The sequence below is a fragment of the Candida margitis genome (assembly GCF_024628925.1).
Source record: "Candida margitis strain CBS 14175 chromosome Unknown scaffold88, whole genome shotgun sequence".
Taxonomy (NCBI): domain Eukaryota; kingdom Fungi; phylum Ascomycota; class Pichiomycetes; order Serinales; family Debaryomycetaceae; genus Lodderomyces; species Lodderomyces margitis.
In genome coordinates, this window is record NW_026261748.1 from 2,401 (window position 1) to 27,415 (window position 25,015).

A 25,015-nucleotide genomic window follows, 5' to 3' on the forward strand; every position below is an offset into this window, starting at 1 on the left:
TGCAAGATGGACTTCAAGGACAGTCATGTCTCCTGTTCGTTCAATTTATGGCGTCCAGTTTCATGCATATTCAACTGCCAATATCTCCATCTCAGTCTAGCTCAAAATAACTACTGCCATTGCTTGTCAACAGTCTTTCGACGGTTCGAAAGTATTATGTTCCGGGTATTGGATAAAAACGAACACGTTAAGAGTATAAAATAGGAGTTGACATTGTAGTGGCGATTGATTTATTTAGCAGTGACCAAATCTATAGAGATTACTATATCGTGTGTTTTTGCTCTGTATCTCGTTTCTAATTAATTTACTAATCCAGTTACCCAAAGCACATCATGTGTCTTTCGAATAGTGTAAAATGACATCCAACGACATACGAAAGACCAAAAGACCTTTGGATAACTTTCATCTTCTCCCTATAACTCCGCATTTGTTTAGATCATCCAGCTGTTCAACAATCTCAAGTTCTGGTACTGCTTGGAAGACCCTTTCATCCCAAAAGCAAGATCTCTCATGTACCAAAAAGCAAAAATAATCAATGCGTCGACGACTAAGTATACCGCAATTTTCAAAACTGGAGGAAATAATTTGTTTTGTCCGACAAGCTTTTGCATCAAAAATCCAGCCAGGAATATTGCAAAATATAATGCAGGCACGTAATGGTGCAAATACTTTACCCTTCCCATAAGAATAAATGGTACATAGTGCAAGATCCATCCGAGGAAGGGAAGTAAGCATTGCACTACCATGGACTGAATCGAGTCTGTGTTGCTCGTACTCTGTCTTTGGTACCGAAACAAGGAAAACAACGTGTATACGATGCAAAATAGGATTCCGGTGTTCGACATCCAGGTTACAAAAGGATTACCAATCAAAAAATACTTTGTGTCGTCATCCCCCCAGCCACACATTCTTAGACCGGTATTCAATATTGGCCACTCCCACCATTCAGAGCTCAATTTGTCAAATTTGTCTGGGTCTGGCACAAGAGCGTTATTCGAGGCCATCATTCCATAGTTTAGAAGCACAAACTCTTTCCAAAATTTGGGCTTGGGGGGTACATATTCGACTGCAGGTGCTTCCAAATTTTCGTTGCGATGCTCTTCAATATTCCACCATGTGGTTTTGTCCTTGGACAAATAAGGATATTTACAAACAACTTCACCTTGTTGATAGCCCCAAGAAGGTAATGGGTTTCCCGTGGTGGCTAGATAGCATCCTAGTTCTTTATGCTTTAATCTGAATGCTGTGGATATAGGATGCAATTCCAGCTCATTTTCGTCCCGAAACTGGTCTGATGGAGAAGTTTCCTGTGACTGTATGTCAAGAATCCACTCATGTGATGTAAACGACACGTTCGACAACAGTGAACAGGATACCTCGAAATGTTTCTTTGTGATTGGTGCCGCAAGTGGATGTGCTCCTAAGTAGCATCCCGTCTTTGAGTGCTTTAATCTAATACAATTTTCTTGTACCACATATCCGCCTGTGCCGGCTTGATTCGCAATTTCAATTTCGAATTCGTTGTTTTCGTCCTTGAATCCATATGTAGTGATCTGTTGTTCCCCCGATCCTTCGGGATAATTATGGGCATGCGAGTGTAACAAGTTGGGAGATAAGCCCTGTGATCTGATTGTTACAAGTGAGTCGCTAGCAACAGTTCGGGGCCCATATTGCAAATTGTTTCCTACCAACGACGCCTGTAGCAAAGTAGATATAGATCCATCACCGGGACCAGTATGGTTCAATACCTGGAAGTGCACTTTGAAAGCAAGCATGTATATAGTGATAGGAATGATGATCAATGAAGCAACTCTCAATATCCAATGCTTGACATATGTTTTCCAGTTCAACGTATCTGTCGAAGTCACTTGAAAATACTTCAAGATCAAGTCATACCCTGTATATAATCCCACCAAAATTGTCACAAAGAGGCCCACCCATTTTACTGAGCAAACACAACCAATCGATATTCCCGTTAATAAAAACCATTTGAAACCAAGTTTGGACATTTCCATTCGCTCCAGACACACTTTGTGAAGATTGACCAAACAGAAAAATGTAAACACGGTAAAGAAAAGCAACATTGAGTCAAGCAAGATGAATTTAGACAAAGTTAGTGATAATTGCTCAAATATTACCATTAGTGAAACAAACCAGCAAGTCCACTGATCAAATCCAGCTAATACTGCGGTTCTGTAAGTCAAGGGTGTGACAAGTATACCAAACAAGCAATTGAATAGACGCATAAAGGCAAAGTTCATGTCGTCGGGGAAAGCCTTTCCACTTTCAAATTCGAATGAACCGTCATATCCTGCTAAATAGCCAGACAATGCAACAAGAAGTTTACCTAATGGAGGGTGAACATCAAAATAAAATTCCCTTTTCAAGTAATACGAGCCAAACTTTCCAAAGTGAGCTTCATCCCAAACCACGTAGTTTGCTGCATCTATATGATATATTCGTACCAATGCGGATAGTGCGGTTAGAGCCAATGGGCTGATATATTTGACGAATGCAGATTGTGACGACTGTTGACTTCCTATTTTCAACCTTGACGTTTTCTCTATGATGTCTCTTACTTCCTTGTCTTCGGAATTTGTTTCCCAGTCAGTACTATTGGATTGATGGGGATTCGAAGTTGCATGTTTTCTGCGAACTGCCGATTCACCAATGTTCTTGGAGTATCCCGAAGAAGCACTTAATGTCCCATCCAGTAAGGTTGACATAACTCACAATTGCTTTAAAATGTAGAATGCTGTGGTAGACTTTTTTTTTACCTTGATCGGTATTTCATTCTGTCGAATTTTCGCGTTCTTTCCATTCTCCCACTGTACATAATCCAGAAGTTAAAAGAATATTCACACAAGCCTCCCCCGAGAGCAGGCGTGTTGCCTACAAAAATAGATTTGTGATGTACAAGAAACTTGTTGTTTCGAATATCTAGAGGGGAAGCCATTTAAACCAAACATTACATATCTTTCATTCAATTTTATCTTATAGAAGAGTAATCTGCAAAGGAATCAGCACCCGTCGAAATACAAGGACATTATTTGTGCTTTCCTCCGACCAACAGCCGTCAGCAGTGGCTTACAACTCACAAGCAGCAAACTTCAATCCATTAATGCTATATTTAGCTACCAAATTCCAATTTCGGCTTGAATCAACTTCAGTATTGCCCTATGGAGCCCAAATATCGAAGTGTTCCATTCCTCCTTTACGAACCCACTTGTCATGGTCTTTTTTTTATTTACGATGTCTCTGCACCATGACTTTGCAAACTACTGAATTCATTTCATTTGCAACTCTCTCTCAACTTGTTTCTGGGTCCTCTTAACTTTAATTCATCTCTAACCTCTTGTCCACTAAACCTGGTAGAAACAATCTGGAAAAACTCAGTTGGTATTTACAGTGTACTAGTCCATCACTACTGCAAAGTAGCAGCTGATTATCGAGACACCAAGCATTGTTGATGTTCATGCAATGCTATTTCTCTGTATTGTCTATGCCTTTACGTTATTATTATTCTCATTATCCTCTTTTATGTTTATTAATTATTATTATCTATACAAAACCTAAAAAACAACGGCTTATTATACTACTTAGCATTCCCTAAACTCCCATATTTACAACAGTGCCTCCAATTTGGATTATTCAGATTATATATTCCCTGTAGCTCATGTTCAACTTGTAGCCAGTACTTGTATTTCATCCTGCTCTTTAGATCCAAGTCGTATATGTTGCATGTAACGAGATACTTTTGTCCCTCTTCATCATAACCTTTGATTGAATCTTCAGTTTGAGTTTGATCCTGATCGTAACTATTATGTGAAGCTTCCAACTTAGATGGTGAACCATAGTGGGTATTCCCGTTGATCTGCTTTGCTGATGGTGGTGGTAATATAATTATATTGTTTATGTTGTTGTGGGAATTATGAATATCATTATTTTTATCGTACTTTTCAAATTTTATAAATAAACCCACATCACGCAAAGTCATAACCAATGACAAGTTTTGTGATACATCCAGGGACGAGGTCAAGTTTTCAATTAAATCATTTTTGTTGTTAATCTTTTGATACTGCTTCAATTTGGCAAAAACGTTGTGATCAGGATTGGACAAAAATTTGTGAAATAATTGCTTCAATGGGAAGTTGTTTGTGATTTCAATTAGTTCAATGATATCTGAGGGGATTTTAGAAAATATATCATCAAGTCCTTGGTCAACTGTGGTTGGATATAGCAAGTCGAGAGGGCAAAAGTGTCTGGGAACATTGCGTAATTGATTGAGTGAACAAGTTCGACAATAGTTTGACGATTTATTGTCGTATAGCCATTTAGGTTTGATTTCAAATATTATTGAATTGATGTCACTATTCAAGCTCGATGGAACATTGGTGGCAGTATTGATATTATTAGCCAGGCGACCATCGGGGATGATATTATTGTTGATGTGAGACTGTTGAAAATCCATACCATTGCCTTGTGTCAAAGAAGAGTAGTCATTAGTCTTGTAATTAGTCTGATTTAGCTGCTGCTGCTGCTGCTGCTGCTGCTGCTGTTGTTGTTGTTGTTGTTTTGCAATAGGCGAGTCAATGTCAGAGTTATCATCACTACCCAAATATAACTGACAATGTTTCAGTAGGGCAATTTTAGTGTAGTTCCCATCCAATATATTTGGAATTAACAAACCATATCGTTCATTCAACTGTAGTTTGAATCCATTACTATCCAATCCCCTGACAAATTCAGATGTCAACACAATCAACTGAATGTCAATAATTTGTTTAGGAAACAAGTGTTTGCATTTCAATTCGATAAAGTCATATAGTTCACAAGTACTGATGTATTCTTCGTCTTCTTTTAGTAAACGTAGTCGTAATAGTTTGTGAGTCAAATAGTCATTAGTCCCAGTATATTTGAATAAAATGTTGGCTGATCCATTTGCAAAATATGACCATTCCTTGGGCGAAGTAATCTTGTATATTTCCATTACTGGTAGGACTGTAGGTTTATAATGTTGTCTAGTTGCTTCTTTAGCTTAATCAATTGTGCTTCTTCGTCTGTTGTTATTGCTGTTGTTGTTGTTGATCTAGGTTTCACCTCTTTGTTTGACAGATATGGATAGCGTGGTGAAGTTTGTTTGTTTACTAAGACTAAGGGTGGTGTGGCGGTGGATGAACTGTAAGAGAGAAGGTCAGTTTATTTGGAGTAAAATGGCGATAAGTAGCAGAAATCAATTTGGTTGGTTGTTTGTAATGATAAAAGTAAAAACTGCGAGTGAGTGTATGTGATAGTGTGTGTGTGTGTGTTTATATATATATGCCAATGCAAATAAATAAATAGATAAATAAATGCAAAAAATAGGGGAGGGTGACAGTTGTAGAAAAATATATCAAAGTATGTGGGTAGTTAATGGTGATTTGTTTGTAAAAAGTCTGTGTGTGTGGTGGGTGGTGGGTGTGTGTATATACGTGGTGTGTGGTGGGTGGTAGGTGTGGGTAAATTGGTTGGTGGATGTTTCTAAAGGATCAAATCAAATGTGGTGAAGAAAGAAGAATAAATGTGTGGTGTTTAATCAGTGTTTGCTGTTGTAATTGTAATTGTAGTTGAAGTGGTGGTGGTGGTATATTAGTTGTAGTATGTTATGGGTGATTGGTAGTGGTAGTGATGATGATGATGGTGATTTATATATATGGTATTGTATGTGTAGTAGTAGTAGTAGTAGTAGTATAATATACTCTGTTTATATTATTTCTTTATTTTGAACTTTCTTCAAAAAAAAAAAAATTTTTTTTTTTTAATTTTTAATTTGTGAGAGAGGCAAATGAGAGAGACACAGATCTAAATAGTTAATAACAACACATATATAAAAGAATAACTACAACATAGACAAGGGATAATAAGTAAAAGTATGTTGAAGAAGAGAAGAAACTCTCTATATATATATATATATATAAACGCATATTTTTACAAGTAGTAATACTAAGGTGATAAATTGAAATATTCTAAACCTAAAAAAGAGACCAAGAGCTACCAGTTGCGTGAAAATAAAACAAAATTGTGGAAAGATTGCAATTGTTCTATTCCTTTGAATTACCATAACAACAACAAAATTATCTTACATCTTTGTTGGATGTGATTGGATTTAGTATCAGTATTGGTATCAATATAAGCATGTGCAAGGTGTGAGGTGTAAGTGTTGTTGTTGTTGTTGTTGTTGTTGTTGTTGTTGTTGTTGTTGTTGTTGTTGTTGTTGTTGTTGTTGTTGTTGTTGTTGTTGTTGTTGTTGTTGTTTCTATTTTTAAGCTAATCTGATTTTGTGTAACATTATATATATATATTATTTCACTTGTACCTTACTTTACTTGTATATTATGTGTATATGTATGTATGTAAGTGTATGTATTCATGTATAATGGTCCCCTGATTCATCTTTAGCTAGCCAAGCTTATTCAGTGTACGAAGTACAAAGTACAAAATAAAATGAATGCTCCCGAAGAAATATATATATATCAATACGAAATGTAAAGCATATTTAGAAAGAAAAAAAGGAAGGTAGTTCTTTTCTATATATAGAAGAATAGATATCTAAACAATTGTCGACATGTATGGTTGGCTTTGTAGAAAAGAATCTAGTTAGTTAGAGAGTAAGACCATTTACACTGGATGTCGCAAATTTTTATTTGACTTTTACTCTATAACATACCACTATGCTAGGTTAACAAAATGGATATTTACCACAGAATGTGAAAATTTGACTCGAGAAGACTAATTTACGGCAAAGGGAATAATCTGGCTCATCCGAGTCAAATAGAAGTATGAACATAAGAAGAAGAAGTAAACACAAAGCTCAGAAGCGATATAGGAAAGCTGCTGAATGAAGAGTATATAGGGAATCGTGGAATGGCTCATTTCCATAGAATTATGGAAAGGGGCTATGATCAACTTAGGTTAAATTCGAGTACATAGGTACATGTTAATATAAGATCAAACGAACTTTATTATACTGAACTTTCGGAGCCTAAAGGTAGTAAATGCACTCGTTGATTCATCCCGCTATATACTTTATATTTGTTGTAAGTGTTGTGCGAGTCTGGAGTGGAAAAAAGGGCTTAATTGTTCTGGTCTATGACACATCATTTATTTAAAATTGTCTAATTGTTTTAATGAACCCTTCTAATATTATTGTAGTCATGTGTACTGCCAAAAAAAAGTTCAATACCAAGTACAGAATCAGACATCTCTCTTATTTCATTTCCTAGAAGAAATTGTCTAGGAAAGGGAAGTCATTTTTCATCTTTGGCTTGACCTTTTTCTCTTTCACTGAATGAATAATCCACCCCTTCGTTCTTACTTCCAATACACTTCACTCAAGTAATGAAACATACTATCCCTACAATCTTTCTTCACTAGGTATGTGTATTATTGTCTGTCACAAAATGTAAAATGCCCACAACCCCTTAAACCCTGACTAAACTCAACTTTAACCCAATATTGTCTAAATTTGAATTTCTCTCACAACTTATTTATATATATCCACAACAAGACACACATACCTCCTCACCACACATCTTCTTGATATCTATTCTGCACTTTCAAACTTCTAATCAATTCAGCAGCCTTTTCCAATTCAATGCCTCTTTCTTGACTCAACACTTTGGCCAATGATGCTTGCACATCTCTAGCCATATGACTGGCATCTCCACAAACATATATTATTGCCCCGTCTTGCAACAATTGATTAATCTTGGCCGATTGCTCCAATATCTTATCTTGAACATAAACCTTCTTGTTAGGATTGGCTCTTGAAAATGCCGTAATTAATTCAAATGATTCGCCCAACTCTTTGGCATATTGTGGCCATTCATCCTTGTATAAATAATCTTCATCTTCATTTCTGCATCCATAAAATAACAATGATGGTCCAACATTGACTCCATTCTTCAACTGTTGTGCTCTTTCTCTAACAAACCCTCTCAATGGTGCAACTCCAGTTCCCGGTCCAACCAAGATTATCGGCGTCTTACTACTAGTAGGCAATTTAAAGGTTGATCTTCTAACGTGAACTGGTAGTTTGAAATTGTGAAACTTATTTCGAGGTCCCTTCAAGTCATAACTGACAATTGGCTTATCTGATGATGAGTTTTTGTTGATTTCAATATTCTTCAATAAATTGGTAACAACACCAGTAACAACTCTTCCATCAGTTTCAGTTTCCGCTTCAACGACGGCAGTGATATCAATATTTGTCTTTTCGCTTAATGATGAAGATGAAATCGAATAATAACGAGGAGTTAAATGTTGCACATTTTCAATCAAAAACTCAAAGGGAACCTTGGTCCATGGCTTACCATTGGAAAAATACAACAATCCATCAGCAATATTAAACTTCTTGTGAGTAATCTCTTCTGCGTATTGTTGTTTGTCGTTAGCAACAGAGGTCAATTTTGTCTTGGTCTCTTCATCTGGAGCAAATGCAGCAATCGAAAGGAAAAACTGTCTTGATACAGGACCGCTGATTTCCAAATGATGTCTAATAACTGCTTCATATGTGATTGGGGTGGGGAAGGGAATTTGATAAGTTGAATCAAGTGCCTTTAAGTCAAAAACAGCATCACGTTGGTCAGTCAAATCAAATGTTTTCAAAAAAAGCTCAACATTTTCATTAGCATTGGATGGCCAAACCGCTAAATGATCACCGGTGGTGTATTTCAAGTTAGAATCAGAAAGATCAAATTCGACATGAACACAAGACCTATCCTTGGTAAAAAATAATTCCTTGACTTTAGTTACAGGAGCCAAATAAGGATGAGAATGATCGAATGGGCCCTTAGATAAATCAGTAGTAGAGCTGGTATTAACATAAGACTTATCTGGCTCACCCAAAGACACTGAAGGATCATCAATGGTTAAGTCGTCTCTAACTTGCAACTTCAAACTTGGTTCATACTTTAATTCCTTTTCTTCAAGATTCAAGTTATTCCTCAAGGAATCAAAAACACCGTCTTTCCAAGAAAGGAAATCTTCATCCATAGTACCTTGACCATCATCACCCTCACCGTACTCAGCAAATCTCTCAGCACCTTTCTCCTCCAACTTTTGGTCAAACTTTCTACCAATAGCATTGAAAAACTCATAGGTTGAATTACCCAAACCAAAAACAGTATACCTCAAGGTACTCAAGGTATCAGCCTCGTTATCCAAAAAGTCAACAAACTCAATGGCATTATCAGTTGGCTCACCTTCACCATAGGTTGCCATGATGAAAAACACCAAAGTTTCTTCCTTAATATCACCAAAATTATCCCAATCATAATCGGCAAAATCAGCAACCATAGTCTTTAAACCAAATCTAGCACTCAATTCACGAGACATTTTATTACAGTAATCCTCGGCAGTACCGGTTTGTGACCCAAACAAAAGTAACGTGTTTTTATTGTTTTTCGCCAATGTGGCCAAAATATCACGAGAATTGCCTCCAGCAGCATCTGTATGCAAGAACCCGCTCGATTCCGGTTTAGAAAAGAATTGGTTCTTTAAAAAGTAAGCACCAACTGCAACTGCCAACACAATGACAACCGTCAAGTCCAATCTGTCCAATGCCATGATATTTCAGTGATTAAATCTAGTGTGTATTGGTGAAGATGTTGATGATTCTGTTATGCGAAATATGCAAATTAAAAAAAAAAAAAATGGTATTTATTTAATTGATTAATTGGGGGGGGGGTGTAAATTAAGTACTTTGGTCGATCTTGTATATCAAACAGTGTCTTAGTAGTACTAGTAGTAGTAGATGAAAGAAAAGCTGCTTGGATTTTTAAAGAAAAAGAAGAATGTGTTGAAGAATGATTGAAAGAAAGAAATAAAAATATCACCAGAGTGTGAAACTTGACAAAAACTAAGAGAAGAATTTAAAGTGTTGAAAAAAAAAAAAAAACAATAAAATATAAAAAAAAAGTGGTGTTGTTGTTGTTGTTGTTGTTAACAATAAACCAAATGATGCGAATATCGGACATCTCCTCTAATTTACAGCTTTATATAGATTTACATGAACACAAGCATAAGTAAATAAACGCCAATATGTGCTCATATGAAGCCAACCGTAACTTATATGATACTATTCTACTGACAACATAGCCAGAGGAGATAGTCTCTCATATCAAAGGTGCTGGAGAATTATCACACACATTTTGTTTACAAAATTTTATCTTGTGATTTTTTTTTTTCTTTTTTCTCACTCTGTTTGACGTGTCGCTTTTTTCCAATGTGTCGTATTTGCATTCTACTTTTTTTTATCTCCTTTGACGTGGGGTAAATCATAAATGGGTTTGATCTTCAGGTCATAATTTGGATCATGTAGAGTCATCTATTTTCTCCGTTCCCGAATTCCCCTTGGTGACAGTTGAAACCATTTGCACTTTTCTTCAAATCACTATTATCAATATATTTTCCCTCTGAACTTTCCTACCTTCTGTGCTACTGTATGAGCCACCCCCATTCTGTTTCTTTTGTATGAGTGTTTTTGCCCAGAACACACACTACACACACACACCACACACAAGTCAATTCTTCTTTCAGGCCAAAATATGGTGTCCTAAGCTCGATTTAGCACATGCAAAAGAAGCACAAAAAAACGGAAAAAAAAAAAGTAGGTTAAGCTTGACATGATAATTCGACAAACCTCCGACAAAATGTTGCTCCCCCAATTCCGCTCCAACTCCCACTCCCGCTTCCCCATCCCGATTTCCGTTTCAAATTTTCCTCAGTCCTGTTTTTTTCTAATGGCTTAAATAACGAAGCAAATAATAGCCATCTTTAAGTCCGTCACCTCTCTCTTTTGTGCGTTAATTTCGCTTCTTCAACAGGAACTTTCCGCTTCCTTGGTTTAAGGAAAGAAAAAAAGAGAAAATGTCAAAGCATATTAGACGTATGGTTGTTTTACCTCGTTTCATCCCATAACAGTTCGAAATTTAAAATTCGTGGTACAAAAAAGGTGCAACTTAATTCTCATTTTCCAAAGTTTAACTCCATTTTGGTGCCAAAAATTACTAGAAAAATGTACAACGCAATTAGATTTTTGCTTATAAACAATTACCAAAGATTATCATATTTTCAAATAAGAAACAAAGAGCAACGTTGTTGGCCAAAGCTAGCTCAACCACAAATGGTAATTTACGTTAATTCCCCTTTTTTCTTTTTCTCGTTTCTTTTATATATTTATTCTCCTTCCTTTGATCTAAAACAGCTTGCTGCTTTGGTGGGGTAAACACACAACGTAATTAACCAATTTACACAAAATCGAAATTAAGAAACGATAGAAACAAAACAAGAAAGCAAATGTTCAAGGTTGGCCTAACCATGAAGCTAAAATCATCAGTAGAGATTATTTATACAGATGGTATTAAATATACCTTGTTTCTTGATTTATTGAACAACTAATACATCTACACATTAAAGAGCCATTATTCTCATCAACAGGATAGTCAAAAATCTCAGATTCTTGCAAGATTCCATACCCAGTGACAACCTCTAGCAGCTCATTCAATGTACCAAAGTCTCAAAATGCAACAGTAGTGCATACTTGTTATTTCTAGAATTAGGCTTCTTTGTATCATTTCAATGAGAAACTTCCAGTTGGTGACAAATGTTATAGGGAACAATGATTCCCTAATCTCCATTACCAAGCAAATATATGACAATGATTGGACTTAACGTTCATGTATAAAAGTTCACACACAGAATTGTTCTCTCCACACACACATCGTAAAGTCAGCTTTGTACCATGGGTACCGTTTCACCCTCCTGTCTATTAGTCTCTTCCGAATCGTCTGCCTCTACTGCTTCAGCCTCAACCTCGTCTTTCAACAGGACTTGGTACGCCCTTTCAATCGTCACTTTTGCTCTTTCAGCTATCACTTCGTTAAAATCAGACCCATACAAAGTCTTTATATAGTCATACACCCTTAATGGTGCCAATTCAGTCAAGCTTCTTTTTCCCAATGATATATCGAAAATCTTATCATTTGTTGAATCGGTATTTAGATGCTCCTTATTCAAATATTCTCGACTCACCAATTCTTTCAAAATGTCTTCCCAATTCATATTCAAGTTGGTATTTTTTATATTAACACTATCAGATATACCAAATTTTTTCAAACTTCTCACCAACTGTGACTCCATGATGTGGTTCTCAGACAATATCACTAGTGTGGTTACAAGCATCATTATCCCCGTCTTTACAAGTTCCATGTTCAGCTTGGGTAATCCGCCTTTCTTGTATTTAGGTATAAAGAATTTTGCATCACCGATTTTAGTCTTGTCCAACGAGCTGTCAACCTTCTTCATCCATAGTTCGCCCAATACTTCCTGCGCTTGTTTCAGCAAATTACTGGCTACGAAGAACCTGTTTCTAGGTGGATTCTTCTTTATGGGCTTTTCACCATTAGCATTATTTAGGTCGTCAGCAGCTTCAGGTCGTTGCTTTGTTTGTGTGGCATTGAATTTCTTTTCCTGTTTTACTGTGGGTGCATCAACCAATGTTAAGCCATAGGTATTTTCCAAAATGGCAATGGCATCATCTAGCAACGAGTCGGTCTTGAACCTCTTGTTAGTGAGGTATTGATTAATATGCTGCTTCTGAAAGTTTTGACCTCTGGCATCCTTGGTTAAAATTAATTTTACGACGTAATTAACGTCATGCGCCTTATCTTCCTCGCGATCTAAACTAAGTGCGCCATTATTGTTGCCCCTGCTATTGTAGTTGCTGTGGTTGTTCACATCTTCATATTCCACGTCAGCTTGTTCATTTTGATTCCTTGAAGGTCTTCCCTGTGCTTGTCTTCTTTTGGGATTTGGTTGAGGACTGTCGATATAATCATTATCAGCAGCACCATTACCATATCCATTGTCATCTATGTCGAGTTCTTCTAAGGGAATCTTTCTTTTAGGCATATTAGTGTAAATAAAGTGGGGGGGGGGGGGGGTTTGTGGTGGCTACTGAGTACCGTTTGAAGAAGTTAAAATAAAAAAGATAAAAAAAAATAAAAAAAGAAATTAAAAACAAACACGCGTTTGTGCTTAGTACGTTTCGTGTATTGACACCTAAGCAAGCACATTGAAGTTCCAATTCCTTACCATATAGGACAACCACAGCAGAAAATCTTTAAACCCTGAGATGGATCTCCCTACAACCAGTATAATTTTTGAGTCCTGTATTATGTTAAGGCTGTCGAGTATGATATTCGGTAGCGACAAGCACGCACACACACTTTGACAACTATTACCAAATAAAATTGTGTTGCAAAACTTTTTTATATGTATATACAGTAGCTCCTTTATATGAAGCTGAAACTAGCTCACGCAAAAGATAGCCAGTAAAGTATATGTTCAAAAATGGATACTACCACAACTCAATTTCAATTGCAATTGCAATTGAAATTGACACTACAAGCACTTCTACTTTTCTTATGTGGGTGATAATATGTTTTGTAAAAGTATTTTATACCAAATGTTTTGACAGCACAATTTCTTTTCTTTTTACTTTTTCTTCTCCCACCTCCCAATACATTATTACTACTACTACTACTACTACTACTACTAATATTAATACTTCTCCTATTTTCTTTTACGTTTACTTTTACTGTTAATATCCATATACATTCAATCATTCTATACACACACCTTGTCTTTTTAATCTTTTTTTTACAACACATTCTTTTTTAAACCTTTCAAACCACTTTTACCACCAGAATTACCTTTTTACGCTACCTGAGAGCTAAAAGAGGTAGAAACTGCTTTGTATTTCCCACCATTCACCACCACCAGGTCATGAGTAGTAACTTATTTAAACATCAACTTATGATGCCATACTTGAAACCAAACCAAGCTTCCAACACTTCAGCAGCCAATCCAACAACTAAGATGCTGCTGCCCCAATTTGGCAACCAGGACCATTTTGACTTTTGTCCAAGAGCCCAAAACTACCGTTACCTGTCTTTCATTCCCGGATTCACTACACCTGCACAAGGATTACCAATTGTTTCTGCTAGTACTTCTTCTAATCAAATAGCCGCCAAAGAGCAAAACTTTCCAAAACCACAAAGTCTTTTACAACAAGTTCCAGAAGAGGACGAAGGAAGGGATGATTTTAAACAGCACAAGCAGATGCTGAAACAGAAGCAACAGCAACAGCAACAGCAACAGCAACAGCAACAGCAACAGCAACAGCAACAGCAACAGCAAATTCAACCCAATCAACCAGAACATCACACCTGTTTCAACTCACCTAAATTTGACGTCTTTCATGGTAATAAAGAACAAATTCCTCGAAATTTGCCATGTGACGCTGAATTGGAGTTTGCTAGAACTAAACACTTTTGTAATAATAATTATAATTCTTCAATTTTGCAACCGCTACAAATGTCACTGGTTGAAAACATTGATGTTTATGACTATTTAAATCCTAAGAAATCTGCAAATATGGGATACAGAGAAAAGATTCGCAGTTGGTTGTCCTCGGTCCCACTCGCTATTGCTTGTGACGAGAGCTTATCCAGTTTTGACCTCAATTGTTACCCTGGTGTGGTTTCAAATTCAGAAACAACAAGTAATTCAGATGCAGAGATAGACTTGGCTGATATAGATGACATATTGGAACTTCAAGCCCAAAGAGTGACTCGATATGTGAACAGATTGTATTTCAACGAGGAGGAATTACCCTTACCTATAGAAGAGAATGGCGAAGATTTTGAGGAAGAGGATGACGAGGTTGAAGAAGGGGAAGAAGAAGTAGAAGAAGATGAGGGTGCTGCTAATGGTGGAGAGCACATGGTCGGAATTGAAGATTACAACTCACACCCAGTTCTCCCTAAACGAGATAATGATTATTACTGTAATGGAAGAAATATGACTAATGGGACCGAGAGAGGGCAACAACAACAACAACAACTACTTCCATGTGCTATCCATGATAAAGGTGATCTCATTGATGCAAACATCCTCGCGATTATAGATCCCCATCATACACAATAAATAGCTAGCATTCCATTACCTTATTCCAACCATCATCGATTTTTGATAGAACATGATTGAACCATTCATTTCTCAATATTTTATCTAGTTTATCTTGCATTAAAAATACATAGTACATAATTCATTATAATCGTAAATCCAACGCTTCAATCGCAAACCTAGCGCTATCCTCTTCCAGTACGTTCTGCACACTAGGATAATACGGTACAACAGCATCGTTACACTGAATATAGGCACTGTTGTAAATCTTCCAAAACGGTGCTCTAACTTTCCTTGCTGGATGAAATAGCCCTGCCCATACGTAATTCATGAAAATCCCTAATCCCAAAACCAACCTCAATGCATCTACACTGTCTAATATTCTAGAAATAACATGTGGGGATGTCTCATAAACATTGGGCATAATCAAATTTAACAAATGAACAAACACCTCATCATAATCCAGACCGAAGTTCAGTCCAAAACAGTTTAAAGCAATATGACTGACAACAGTGGCAGCAATTTGACGATGCACCAAGTCTCTGTCAAGCAACGCGTCTTCCAACAAAGGCGTTATAGCGAATACATAGTCCTTTGTGGTATTACCATCCAAGTACTCAAACAAAAAGCTCAACGCTTTTAAAACACCATTTTGGATATTCTTCTCTGGTGTCTTGTACTCATTCATAATTGCCGGCAAAACAGTAAATGGCTGACAGTTTTCTGCAACTATCCCCATAGCGACAGCAGTGCAAACTCTCAATTGTCGCTCTTGCACTTTCAAGTTATTCAAAAGCATCACAATGATGTCTTGGGGCCCAATAGTTTTTGAGATATGGCCAAACGTTGCATTTGCTGCAATTCTTATTCTTTTCTTGTTTGACTTTAGCATTTCCAACAAGTCAAAACAAATACGCATCCACTCTTTTGCGTTTATGGTCTCTGCATTTTTAGTAGCTATCAACCCAATCAACCGAATGCTTGATTCTTGTACTTTCTCGTGACGATTTTTCAAAATTGGAGTTAAAGTAGGCAAAATTTGGTTTATCGATGGGTTATTCATCTCCAATAACGTGTTTGTATCAATAGAATTGACACAAGAATACAAAGCATTAATTATTGAGCCCAACACATCCGGGTATACCTCACCCAAAGATTCGTACAATATCAATGTCAACCTTTCCAATAGAGTGTCGTCATGTTGGAAGCATATTTTGACTACTGGAGCAATGGCAGCAATCAAGTCCGAAGATTGCTGCCTCACTTCCGGCGACTTATTCTTCATTCGGTACAACACTGAACTGATGATCGAATTAAGGTGTGGCTCCATCCTCACACCTAAAGCTTTTGCCACCGTACTGAATGCCTGTAGATAGACATGCAGTTGTACAGTCTGCTCTTGGAAAGCAAATAGAACACCGTCAATCAAAGATTCAACTTGGCGAAGGCTCACCTCTATCAACTCATCCGGGTTTTTTGCAACAATTGTGTAAAGGGCTTCAACCGCTAACCGCCTAAGTTGTTCGTTCTCATCCTTAGCAAAGTGTGTGACATAGCCCAAAATTGCTATATAGTCAAACTGGGAGGCCAACTGATTAGTTGCTGTGATAACAAGTTTTGTTACTTGTGCATTATCCGAAGCTGTACGTCTGGTCCAAAAAGCCTTGAAAAATGGCTTCACAAGTTTTTTTTCATACTCGGGTATAATACCTTTTGAAAGCGGCAAGCTCAGTATAATTTTCAATATGGTCTTTCTCATCTCTTCTTCCGGGGTCGCAAAATGTTGCGACACCAAGAATGCCAACTCCGCCGTATAAAAATTTGTATACTCTTCGTATCTTGGGTCAAAGTTCATAAGTGGGATTAGCGAGCCAATGCACTTCAAGAATGCAGCCAAGCCTTTGCCCCTTTGTTTCCGTGTCTCATTCCAAAGTCGCTCTAAAACCGGCTCAAATGCATCAATACCATAGGGTTCCACAGTTTCTGCCAACAGAGAAAATGTTGCTGCAGCGATACGTCTGACTTGAGGAACCTCATCACTTATTGCTGGTGCCAATGTTTCGACAATAAGACTCAAGTGCGGCAAAATTGGGGACCCATTCCCCTTACCTAAAAGAATGCACAACTGTTGGATAGCCTTGATACCTGTGTGTTTTGCCGTCCAGGTTTTTCGAGACTTGACAACAGCCTTTAGAAAAGGCATGAATTGAGCAAGGCCAAGGGTATTTGCCACTATGGCGAGAACTCTTGAAGTAAGATTTCTCATGTACTCGTCAACATGGTCCAAATCTGGTCTCACCGTAGAAATCATGGTAGCAAAGCCAACTACCTTTGTCAAACTTGTCAAAATATTCCGTGTTTCGTTTCGTATAGTCGAGTCTTCGTCAATCAAGAATGGCGACAAAACGTGGATCACGTCTTGTGTGTAGGGCCCAATTGACACGTTTAATTGATTAATGATCCTACCAACCAATTTAACCAATAAATGGCGCTCTTGCTCACCTATCATAGGTTCCAACAAAACTGGAAGAATCTGGTTTAGAAGCAATTGCGGCCCAAATTTCACTGCATTTTCAGTCAATGACCTCATGGCTCGCTTCCGGGTGATTTGGGAACCATTTTTCACCTTAAGTATAAGTTTCATCGATTGGAATTCCTTTCTCTTGTCCTCTTCAAGATCCTCCTCCTTTAGCTTCAAAAGATGTCCAAAATGCTTCACATCTTCTTCCTTGACGTGCTCGAGACCTTCAAAGCCCGCTAATTCTGCCGGAACCAAAGAGGCTGGAATATTGTTGGATTGATTCACTGGAGGTACGTAATAATCATTTCTTATCAGAATCATATCATGTGTAGCTTGTGCATCTTGCTGAAAATCATGCGGAGGTTTTAGCTGGATGAACCCCTGTGGTAGGATCTTCTCCAAAATGGCATCAGTCAAGGGCACTCCTTCAACAATAGGCACATTTTCCAATGTAGAGCTTTTTGCTAGTACAGAAGACGAAGATGGCACTAGTTCACCAGTATCATCACCTTTGCTGTCTTGTATGGCACTCAACTTCCTCTTTCTTGTAGTATCTACATTATTCTCCTTCTCAGCAATATCACGGTTTATTTTCGCCTCATCTAGCTCTAGAGCTCGGTCCTGCATCACTTTCTGATAGGACTTCTTCTCATCAAGGTTCAAGTCCACATTTCTTTGAAATCTCTGTCGATTGTAGTCACTTTTATTTATGTCTTCTTGTAATGTCTTGTTCGAAGTGGAATCATCACGTTCAAATTCCTTGAGTAGTTCTTTCTTCAAGACATCCAGGATTGAGTAGTTTCCAGCTAGATTATTCTTAGGTCCCTTACTTGGCATGTCTTGGTGGATAGAAAGAGAGAGAGAGAGAGAGAGTGTGTGTGTGTGCGTGTATGACATTGTATGTGCCACTAAATTTTGCTCTGCGGAATTAGAGAAAAATGTTAAGCCGCGCAAAATCCATCGAGTTTTACCATCGGAAGTCAGTTTGCAAATCGACACACCAGCAATCAGAAATGTCGAACCAAAATGCTACGGTTTTACTATCTAGAATTTTGTCACTACGGGAGAATTCATCGTTCCACCTAATCCTAGACTCCTTAACTCAATCATCGTTTTATTTGATGAAGGAGTATGTGCATCATCTCAATCACAATTACAAAATTGCTTACTTGTCTTATGAAACAGTCAATCGACCACGTTATGCAACTGATTTTTTTGACTGTACTGAAGTTGCAATTGACCAGGTTGTACTGTTCATTAAGACTCAAATGAAGAATGCTTCACCAACCTCAAAATTGGTCGTCATAATTGACTCATTGAACTATATTCTGAATGAAAATTTAACCCAATTTATTTCAAATATAGTGGGTCCAAATGTGGTGCTCATAGCTACCTTCCATACAAATTGTGTGGCACCATTCACTAGACATGCAAATTATCCATCCAGTCTCTCATTGCTCACCTACATTGCTAGCACCATTTTTGAAGTTGAGCCTTTATTGAGCCAGTCAGTTGATGAAGAGACCATAGAGAGAAGCGTTTTGAGATTGAACTTCCCTATCAATGCACAATTAAATAGTGACGTTTTCAAGCTTACATTAACAAACAGAAGAAAGTCAGGCAGATCATTGGTGTACAGGTTTAGTATTCAAAGCAAAAGTCATACATATGAGATACTAAACAACGCTTCCCGAGCAAAAGATGATGACGAAGAAGACGAAATGTTGAAGAATTTGACTACGTTCAATTTAACTACTAGTAACAAACAGAAGTTGGCCAGAGAACAGGTTGAGTTACCTTTCATGCAAGCCCAAGAGACACTTGGCTCGGCTGGAGGTGCAATTGTCTACGAATTTGAGAAGGACGATGACTATGACGAGGAGGACCCATATGAAGATCCATTTTAAAATAGGCTTATATAGGAAGTCATAAATAAAGTGCGTTGCTGTAAACTATTCTACCTTAGTCTTGAGCTTTCCAATTCTTGATAGTACGGATCGCTTGAATTTGGAAAATTTTGTATTCTGGGCAGCAAGCTCGAATTCCTCCTCTGTAACTGTTTTCTTTGTTAGCAAGTTGAACATTGTACCAAACGCAAGTGACAAAACTGTGCATGTTAAAATGATAACATTATAAGGCATTGAGAAATCGGGAGTTGGCAAAGTTAGCAACAAACTGGTTGTTCGAAATTCATAACCACCGTGATGATCTCTATCGCTCACCCTTATGACGGCCGGCTCGATATCAAATCCGTGATTTGCATCTGGTGGGTACTCTCTGTATAAAAGCAATGATTTATCGAAATCATACGTCATTGCCAACGTCAGCAAAGGAGGGACACTGAAAACAAATTCCAAATGTGAGGGCCTTTCGCGATCAGCTGCTGGCTTATAATAACTACTCCTTATGAACTGCAAGTGGTTGTTGACATTAAAGACACCACTTGAATTCTTCAAAGTAACATCTAATGTGCTTAGATATAGTCTCATAAACCAGGGCAATGATTCAAAATAAGTAAACTCAACATCTTTATGTCCTGGATTAGTAAAAACAACACGCAAGCCGCCCTTGTCCAATGAGTAACCAGTTAACGAGCGCGAGGCATATAAAGGAGGCTCCTCAATGGGCACCACTTTGGTGGAGTTGGAAGTGAAAAATTTAAAGTCATAGTCGTACGGTTCAACTATTGACTCCACGATTGTGTTTGATCCATGACTTTGTAGAGATCTCGTTGCAACAAAAGTGGAGCTTTCCTTTTGCAAGGTGATATTCCACGCAGATGGATCATAGTCTATCAGGACCTTACTCACTTCTTGATCACCTTCAAACGCTGGTCCTTTAATAGTGCGTCCATACAACGTCTCTAAACTCCATTGCAATTCAGTTGGGTCACTCAAGGGAAAACATTGCCATAAGTTATATTCCTTACTAGTGTCACATCTCAACTTGTCACCGGGGGTAGGTTTGGGTATCCCTCCTTCTTCCTTCTTGCGCAAAGATCTAACAATATCAATAACTTGGCTCACAGTTTGGTACAAGTTCAATTTGCAAAGACCATCTTCGGCGCATTCTGTGACAACATCTATAGACATTCCGTGCCATAAGGAGTCAAACACTTTATGCCCGTCTAGAAGTGACGAAATTCCAGCTTTGCCTCCAGTGGGCAATAACTTCAAAAAGGGCGTCAAATTTTCCGTACATATAGGCTCACTAGGTAATGCCGCACGAAGTAAGTAAAGTTTGTTTCCAAATTCTGGCTCATAATTACCAGTGTTGGCATCCAGAATCGAATACCTTGGAAATGTAGTAATATCGTTGTCAATAAAGTTCAAGGATGCACAGAAAAATCCCGATAAATTCTTGGTTAGTTTTGACCAATGCTTCCGCGCCACTTCTATGCTTGGAGCCTCTATTAAAGCTACTACTTCAACACCAGTTCCACCACTAAACCAACCGTCGTACGGTAGTTTGCCCCATGACTGTGCATCCCACCATCCCTGTGTAAACCTTAGCGACAACTCCCTAGTGTTCGTTGATTCTATTATTGGACCAATGGAGCTGGGAAATAAGGTATAGTGACTCTCTTTCAAGTTTCTACTGCTGCTGGAGTCATTTTGATAAAAAGTGTCAAATTGCAATGACTGTACCTTGAAATCAAACGTTGAGAGCAATTTGTTTCTGGGCAACGGCCTCAAGTTTAGTGTCTCTTGATAGAAAGAATCTCCCAAGACAAAGCTAAAATATGTAGCCATAATGAGACAAGCTCGTACGATAATCATAGTAACAGCTCAGTTGGTTGCGATTGACAAAAATGGTGTCAAAATTAAAAAATTTCAATTGCGTGTTCATCAATCATTAGACCCACGCGAAAGAGAGAAACAGAAAGAAAAAAACAAAACAAAAATTCGATCAAAACGGATTGCCTTGCGGCTTTGTTTACACTTTATACGCGACTCTCTTCTTAATCCAAAATAAACATCACACAACCATTGACTTTATTCTATAATGAACATGCACCGACCAAGTCTGAGACCTAAAGTAGCTGTTGATGTTATAGAGGAAGAGAAAGAGAATCTAGTGCCTTTACAGGGAGGGAGGCCCGTGTCAAAACTAGCGACTACCTTGGCTAACTCGCGAAATTATTCGTTAGATGGCCTCAAGGCAAAACTACAACAAGAACGAGACCAGTTCGAATTGCAGCTCAGGAACTTGGACGACTTGGATGACCCGTTACAGGTATACCTAAGCTACATAGATTGGACGCATCGAAATTACCCTCAAGGTGCCAATACATTTAGTGATTTGTTTGGCCTTTTGGAGCGGTGTGCATCGAAATTTAGAGATATTTCCCTTTACAAAAATGATTCTAGGTATTTGAAAGTATGGCTCGAGTATATTGATTATCATGATACACCGAGGGATGCATATATATATCTAGCGACCAAAAAAATTGGAATTGAATTGGCCCTTTTTTATGAAGAGTTTGCTCGTCACTTGGAATTGAAGGATAGATTTGCTGATGCCCATGGTGTGTATGAAATAGGAATCCAACATAAAGCCTTCCCTATTGGACGTCTTGAGAGATCCTTTGAGAGATTCAAAGCACGTACGGCGGCAAAGAATATTTCCGCTTCACCACCTAGTGAAGATATTAGGAATGCTCTATCATTGAAGCAAGGAAGGCGAATCGAACATGAATCTGAACCTGAATCTGAGGAGAAACCGAGTAAAAGGAGTAAAATTGACGTTTATCAAGACAATGCCGATGAAAATTTGAATTCTATACGATCAGCGTTTGAGAAGGACGCCCATCAGGATGTACCGTTGGAGGCTAAAAGGAGCCGTATAAAGGAAAATACCTTAGCACCAACAAGGTGGAGTGGCCAGATATTGCGACAGAAACACACAGGACCTTCTACTGCTACTGAAAAATTACAAGTCTTCTGTGACAATCCACCCAACTCAGCAACTTCACGAGGTGATACTCCCGAGATTCATAGACTGATTCATCCTTGTAAAGATGCTCTAAATGTATACACACTCGTTGAAGTACCAGGGAAAAGGGCGGAAAAACTCATGTTGAATATGGATCTTTTGTATCCCGAGCTCGATTCCGAATTTAGTCCAACCGAATTATTAGCAATGCAGAGACGCGTAGAGACTAAAACAACGGCAACAAAGCCTGAGAATAGCGCAATGTTAAACCAGGACCATGATACGGAGACCAAGACTTTTACTATTCCCTCAATTGATGATACACTAACATCTAAACTCGCCACCAAGGATCCTACTATTACCATGTATTCAAAAATGGCCAAAAACGAAGTCTTTGGCATTTTTAATCAAGCATCGCAGACGTATGAACAACCAGATTTTTCCGACACAAGAATTGAGGAACCAACGGTTACAAACTTGGATAGTTTCGTAACAGAAACATTGCACGCACAGAAAATGATACCCAAAGAATATCAAGAGCCTCTTGTTGCAACACAGGTTGATGAACCTGTTGCAAATGCACAAAGTGTTAACTACACAAGCTCTCCATTCTTACTCCATCCACCTCTCCAACAACAGGCCAAACGGCCACCAGAGCTAAATACGACAGACCCACTTGACCCTCAAATAAAAACAGGTATTTTGCAGAATTTGGTAATCCCCTTGACTACTTATCCTGGATATTTCGACAAGTCGAATAAGATTGCAAACCAATTTTTCAGGATAACAGATGCCAACTCACAAAACACGGCGCACCCAACAATACTCGACTGTTTAGGAGATGAGATGTACTCTTTGATTTCATGCTTTAAGAAACAAGAATGCTCGCTTGTATACTTGGCAGAGTCAGATTCAGGTAGCCTAAAAGTGTTGAAAGTGCTGCGCCCAGCGACCTCATGGGAGTTTTTCATATTGCGACGTGTACGCAGAAGATTGTTAAATGATTTATCGCATGAAAAGAAATTTGCTAAAGCGGAAAGTTTATTCAGCTTTGGCGATGAAAGCTTTCTAGTGCTTGAATATTACCCTCAGGGCAATTTGATGGAAGTGATTAAACTTTTTAAGGCAAAGGGGAAACCAATTGACGAGTGCCTAGCCGTGTTTTTCTCAATTAGATTGCTTGAAGCTATAGAAACTTTGCATGGGATGGACATAATTCACGGATGTGTTAATACAGAGAATTGTATGATCAATTTTGCACGCGAGGACCGAAGCTTTTCCCAAATTTATGACCGAAGTGGGAAATACGGCTGGGACAAAAAACGACTCACCTTAATAGACTTTGGTGCGTCTATTGATTTAACAGAGTTTCAAAAAGGAACTAAATTTTTGTCGTCCAGCCCATATCTAGGCAATAACTTTCTCGCGTGGATGGATGGTGAGCCGTGGACTTTTGAAATTGATTATTTTGGTTTGGCCAACACTATTCATGCTTTACTTTTTGATGAGAGCTTACAATTTGTATCAGCGGATGAAAGAGTGCAAATAAGGCGCTCCTTATCGGAGTTCTGGCAGCCCCAGTTATGGCAAGAACTATTCGAAGTATTGTTGAACCCCAATAGCAAGATAGGCCATCAAGCTAATGCACTATACTTGAAGAGAATTAGAAGGAAGCTTGAGGAATGGTTGGAAAATTATTCGGAAGCTGGAAATTTAAAAGGGTCAATTGTTTCGCTTGAGGAAGAGTTGGGTTCAACGATGTAAATGTTTATGGTACAGGAAAGAATCCCAGCTACGAATACTAGCTCTTTCAATTTGCGAGATGTCGGAACTGTACAGGGTTACTCAGAGGATATTTGTTGGTGAGTTCGATATGAATCCTGTATGGCTATTTCAAGTCGAAAATAATTGATGGAATGATCCCTCAGAAGCTGAAGTCATCTGCCACTTCTGGCCCAGAATGGGAGGATAACAGTGATCAAAAAATAAGATGATGTCGAAGATGTGTATCCTTTGAGGGTTAATGATAAGCTCAGAGGAGAAGGATTAAATGCTTAATGTCAGATAAGCAAGCTCTTAATACGCAAATGTGTCCTAATCACAGGAGTTTCCTTTGTTTTTCCAGTGATGACCGGTGAAGGCTATCATGGGGTTAGAAGTATGTAACTAACCCAGAAACGATTCACTTTCAGATGGAGAAAGTCAAAAACAAAAGACTACATACAAACAAGAAAAGCCAGCCATTACATCAGGAGCTCCAACATCCTACTTTCAATTGTATTAATAGTCTGATTTACTTGTCTTATTTTCTGTTCTTAAAACCAGATAACATTAGATTCTAATACACAATCTAACTAAAGTAAAATATGTAAATGCTTTTGTGATATGTCAATATTTTGTAGACTCAGAATATCCAATTCAAGTACCCTTTCCACCTACTCTTCTTTTCGTCCTGACTGCTTTCTTCCAATTGTGCATAATATTCCACTTCGTGGGCTTCAATTTCGTCAAGACCGGTTGTCAAATCAGCATCAATAGGCTTAATAAATT

General features: G+C 38.0%; 9 protein-coding genes across 9 annotated transcripts; 3 read left to right on the top strand and 6 right to left on the bottom strand. All coding sequences in view use genetic code 12, as the record gives it.

The window, feature by feature from the left end:
* Nucleotides 1-431: 431 nt before the first annotated feature.
* Nucleotides 432-2,726, bottom strand: PMT6 (dolichyl-phosphate-mannose-protein mannosyltransferase; the record flags this gene model as incomplete). The annotated part of the gene is made up of 1 exon (XM_051818076.1): nucleotides 432-2,726. The coding sequence occupies one exon, from the start codon at nucleotides 2,724-2,726 to the stop codon at nucleotides 432-434; it is 2,295 nt and encodes a 764-aa protein (XP_051673671.1).
* An 869-nt stretch (nucleotides 2,727-3,595) lies between these two features.
* On the bottom strand, nucleotides 3,596-4,990 carry IPK1 (inositol pentakisphosphate 2-kinase; the record flags this gene model as incomplete). Its single annotated transcript, XM_051818077.1, has 1 exon — nucleotides 3,596-4,990. The coding sequence occupies one exon, from the start codon at nucleotides 4,988-4,990 to the stop codon at nucleotides 3,596-3,598; it is 1,395 nt and encodes a 464-aa protein (XP_051673672.1).
* A 2,570-nt stretch (nucleotides 4,991-7,560) lies between these two features.
* Nucleotides 7,561-9,606, bottom strand: NCP1 (Ncp1p; the record flags this gene model as incomplete). Its single annotated transcript, XM_051818078.1, has 1 exon — nucleotides 7,561-9,606. One exon carries the CDS (start codon nucleotides 9,604-9,606, stop codon nucleotides 7,561-7,563), a length of 2,046 nt encoding a protein of 681 aa, XP_051673673.1.
* Nucleotides 9,607-11,769: 2,163 nt separating this feature from the next.
* Nucleotides 11,770-12,951, bottom strand: CANMA_000700 (Smc5-Smc6 complex subunit; the record flags this gene model as incomplete). The annotated part of the gene is made up of 1 exon (XM_051818081.1): nucleotides 11,770-12,951. The coding sequence occupies one exon, from the start codon at nucleotides 12,949-12,951 to the stop codon at nucleotides 11,770-11,772; it is 1,182 nt and encodes a 393-aa protein (XP_051673674.1).
* Nucleotides 12,952-13,827: 876 nt separating this feature from the next.
* Nucleotides 13,828-15,030, top strand: CANMA_000701 (uncharacterized protein; the record flags this gene model as incomplete). Its single annotated transcript, XM_051818082.1, has 1 exon — nucleotides 13,828-15,030. The coding sequence occupies one exon, from the start codon at nucleotides 13,828-13,830 to the stop codon at nucleotides 15,028-15,030; it is 1,203 nt and encodes a 400-aa protein (XP_051673675.1).
* Nucleotides 15,031-15,154: 124 nt separating this feature from the next.
* CANMA_000702 (mRNA-binding U2 snRNP complex subunit) lies at nucleotides 15,155-18,367 on the bottom strand (the record flags this gene model as incomplete). The annotated part of the gene is made up of 1 exon (XM_051818083.1): nucleotides 15,155-18,367. The coding sequence occupies one exon, from the start codon at nucleotides 18,365-18,367 to the stop codon at nucleotides 15,155-15,157; it is 3,213 nt and encodes a 1,070-aa protein (XP_051673676.1).
* A 176-nt stretch (nucleotides 18,368-18,543) lies between these two features.
* CANMA_000703 (Elongator subunit) lies at nucleotides 18,544-19,437 on the top strand (the record flags this gene model as incomplete). Its single annotated transcript, XM_051818084.1, has 1 exon — nucleotides 18,544-19,437. The coding sequence occupies one exon, from the start codon at nucleotides 18,544-18,546 to the stop codon at nucleotides 19,435-19,437; it is 894 nt and encodes a 297-aa protein (XP_051673677.1).
* A 45-nt stretch (nucleotides 19,438-19,482) lies between these two features.
* CANMA_000704 (GPI-anchor transamidase subunit) lies at nucleotides 19,483-21,309 on the bottom strand (the record flags this gene model as incomplete). The annotated part of the gene is made up of 1 exon (XM_051818085.1): nucleotides 19,483-21,309. One exon carries the CDS (start codon nucleotides 21,307-21,309, stop codon nucleotides 19,483-19,485), a length of 1,827 nt encoding a protein of 608 aa, XP_051673678.1.
* Nucleotides 21,310-21,541: 232 nt separating this feature from the next.
* Nucleotides 21,542-24,229, top strand: BUB1 (protein kinase; the record flags this gene model as incomplete). The annotated part of the gene is made up of 1 exon (XM_051818086.1): nucleotides 21,542-24,229. One exon carries the CDS (start codon nucleotides 21,542-21,544, stop codon nucleotides 24,227-24,229), a length of 2,688 nt encoding a protein of 895 aa, XP_051673679.1.
* Between the last annotated feature and the right edge of the window lie 786 nt (nucleotides 24,230-25,015).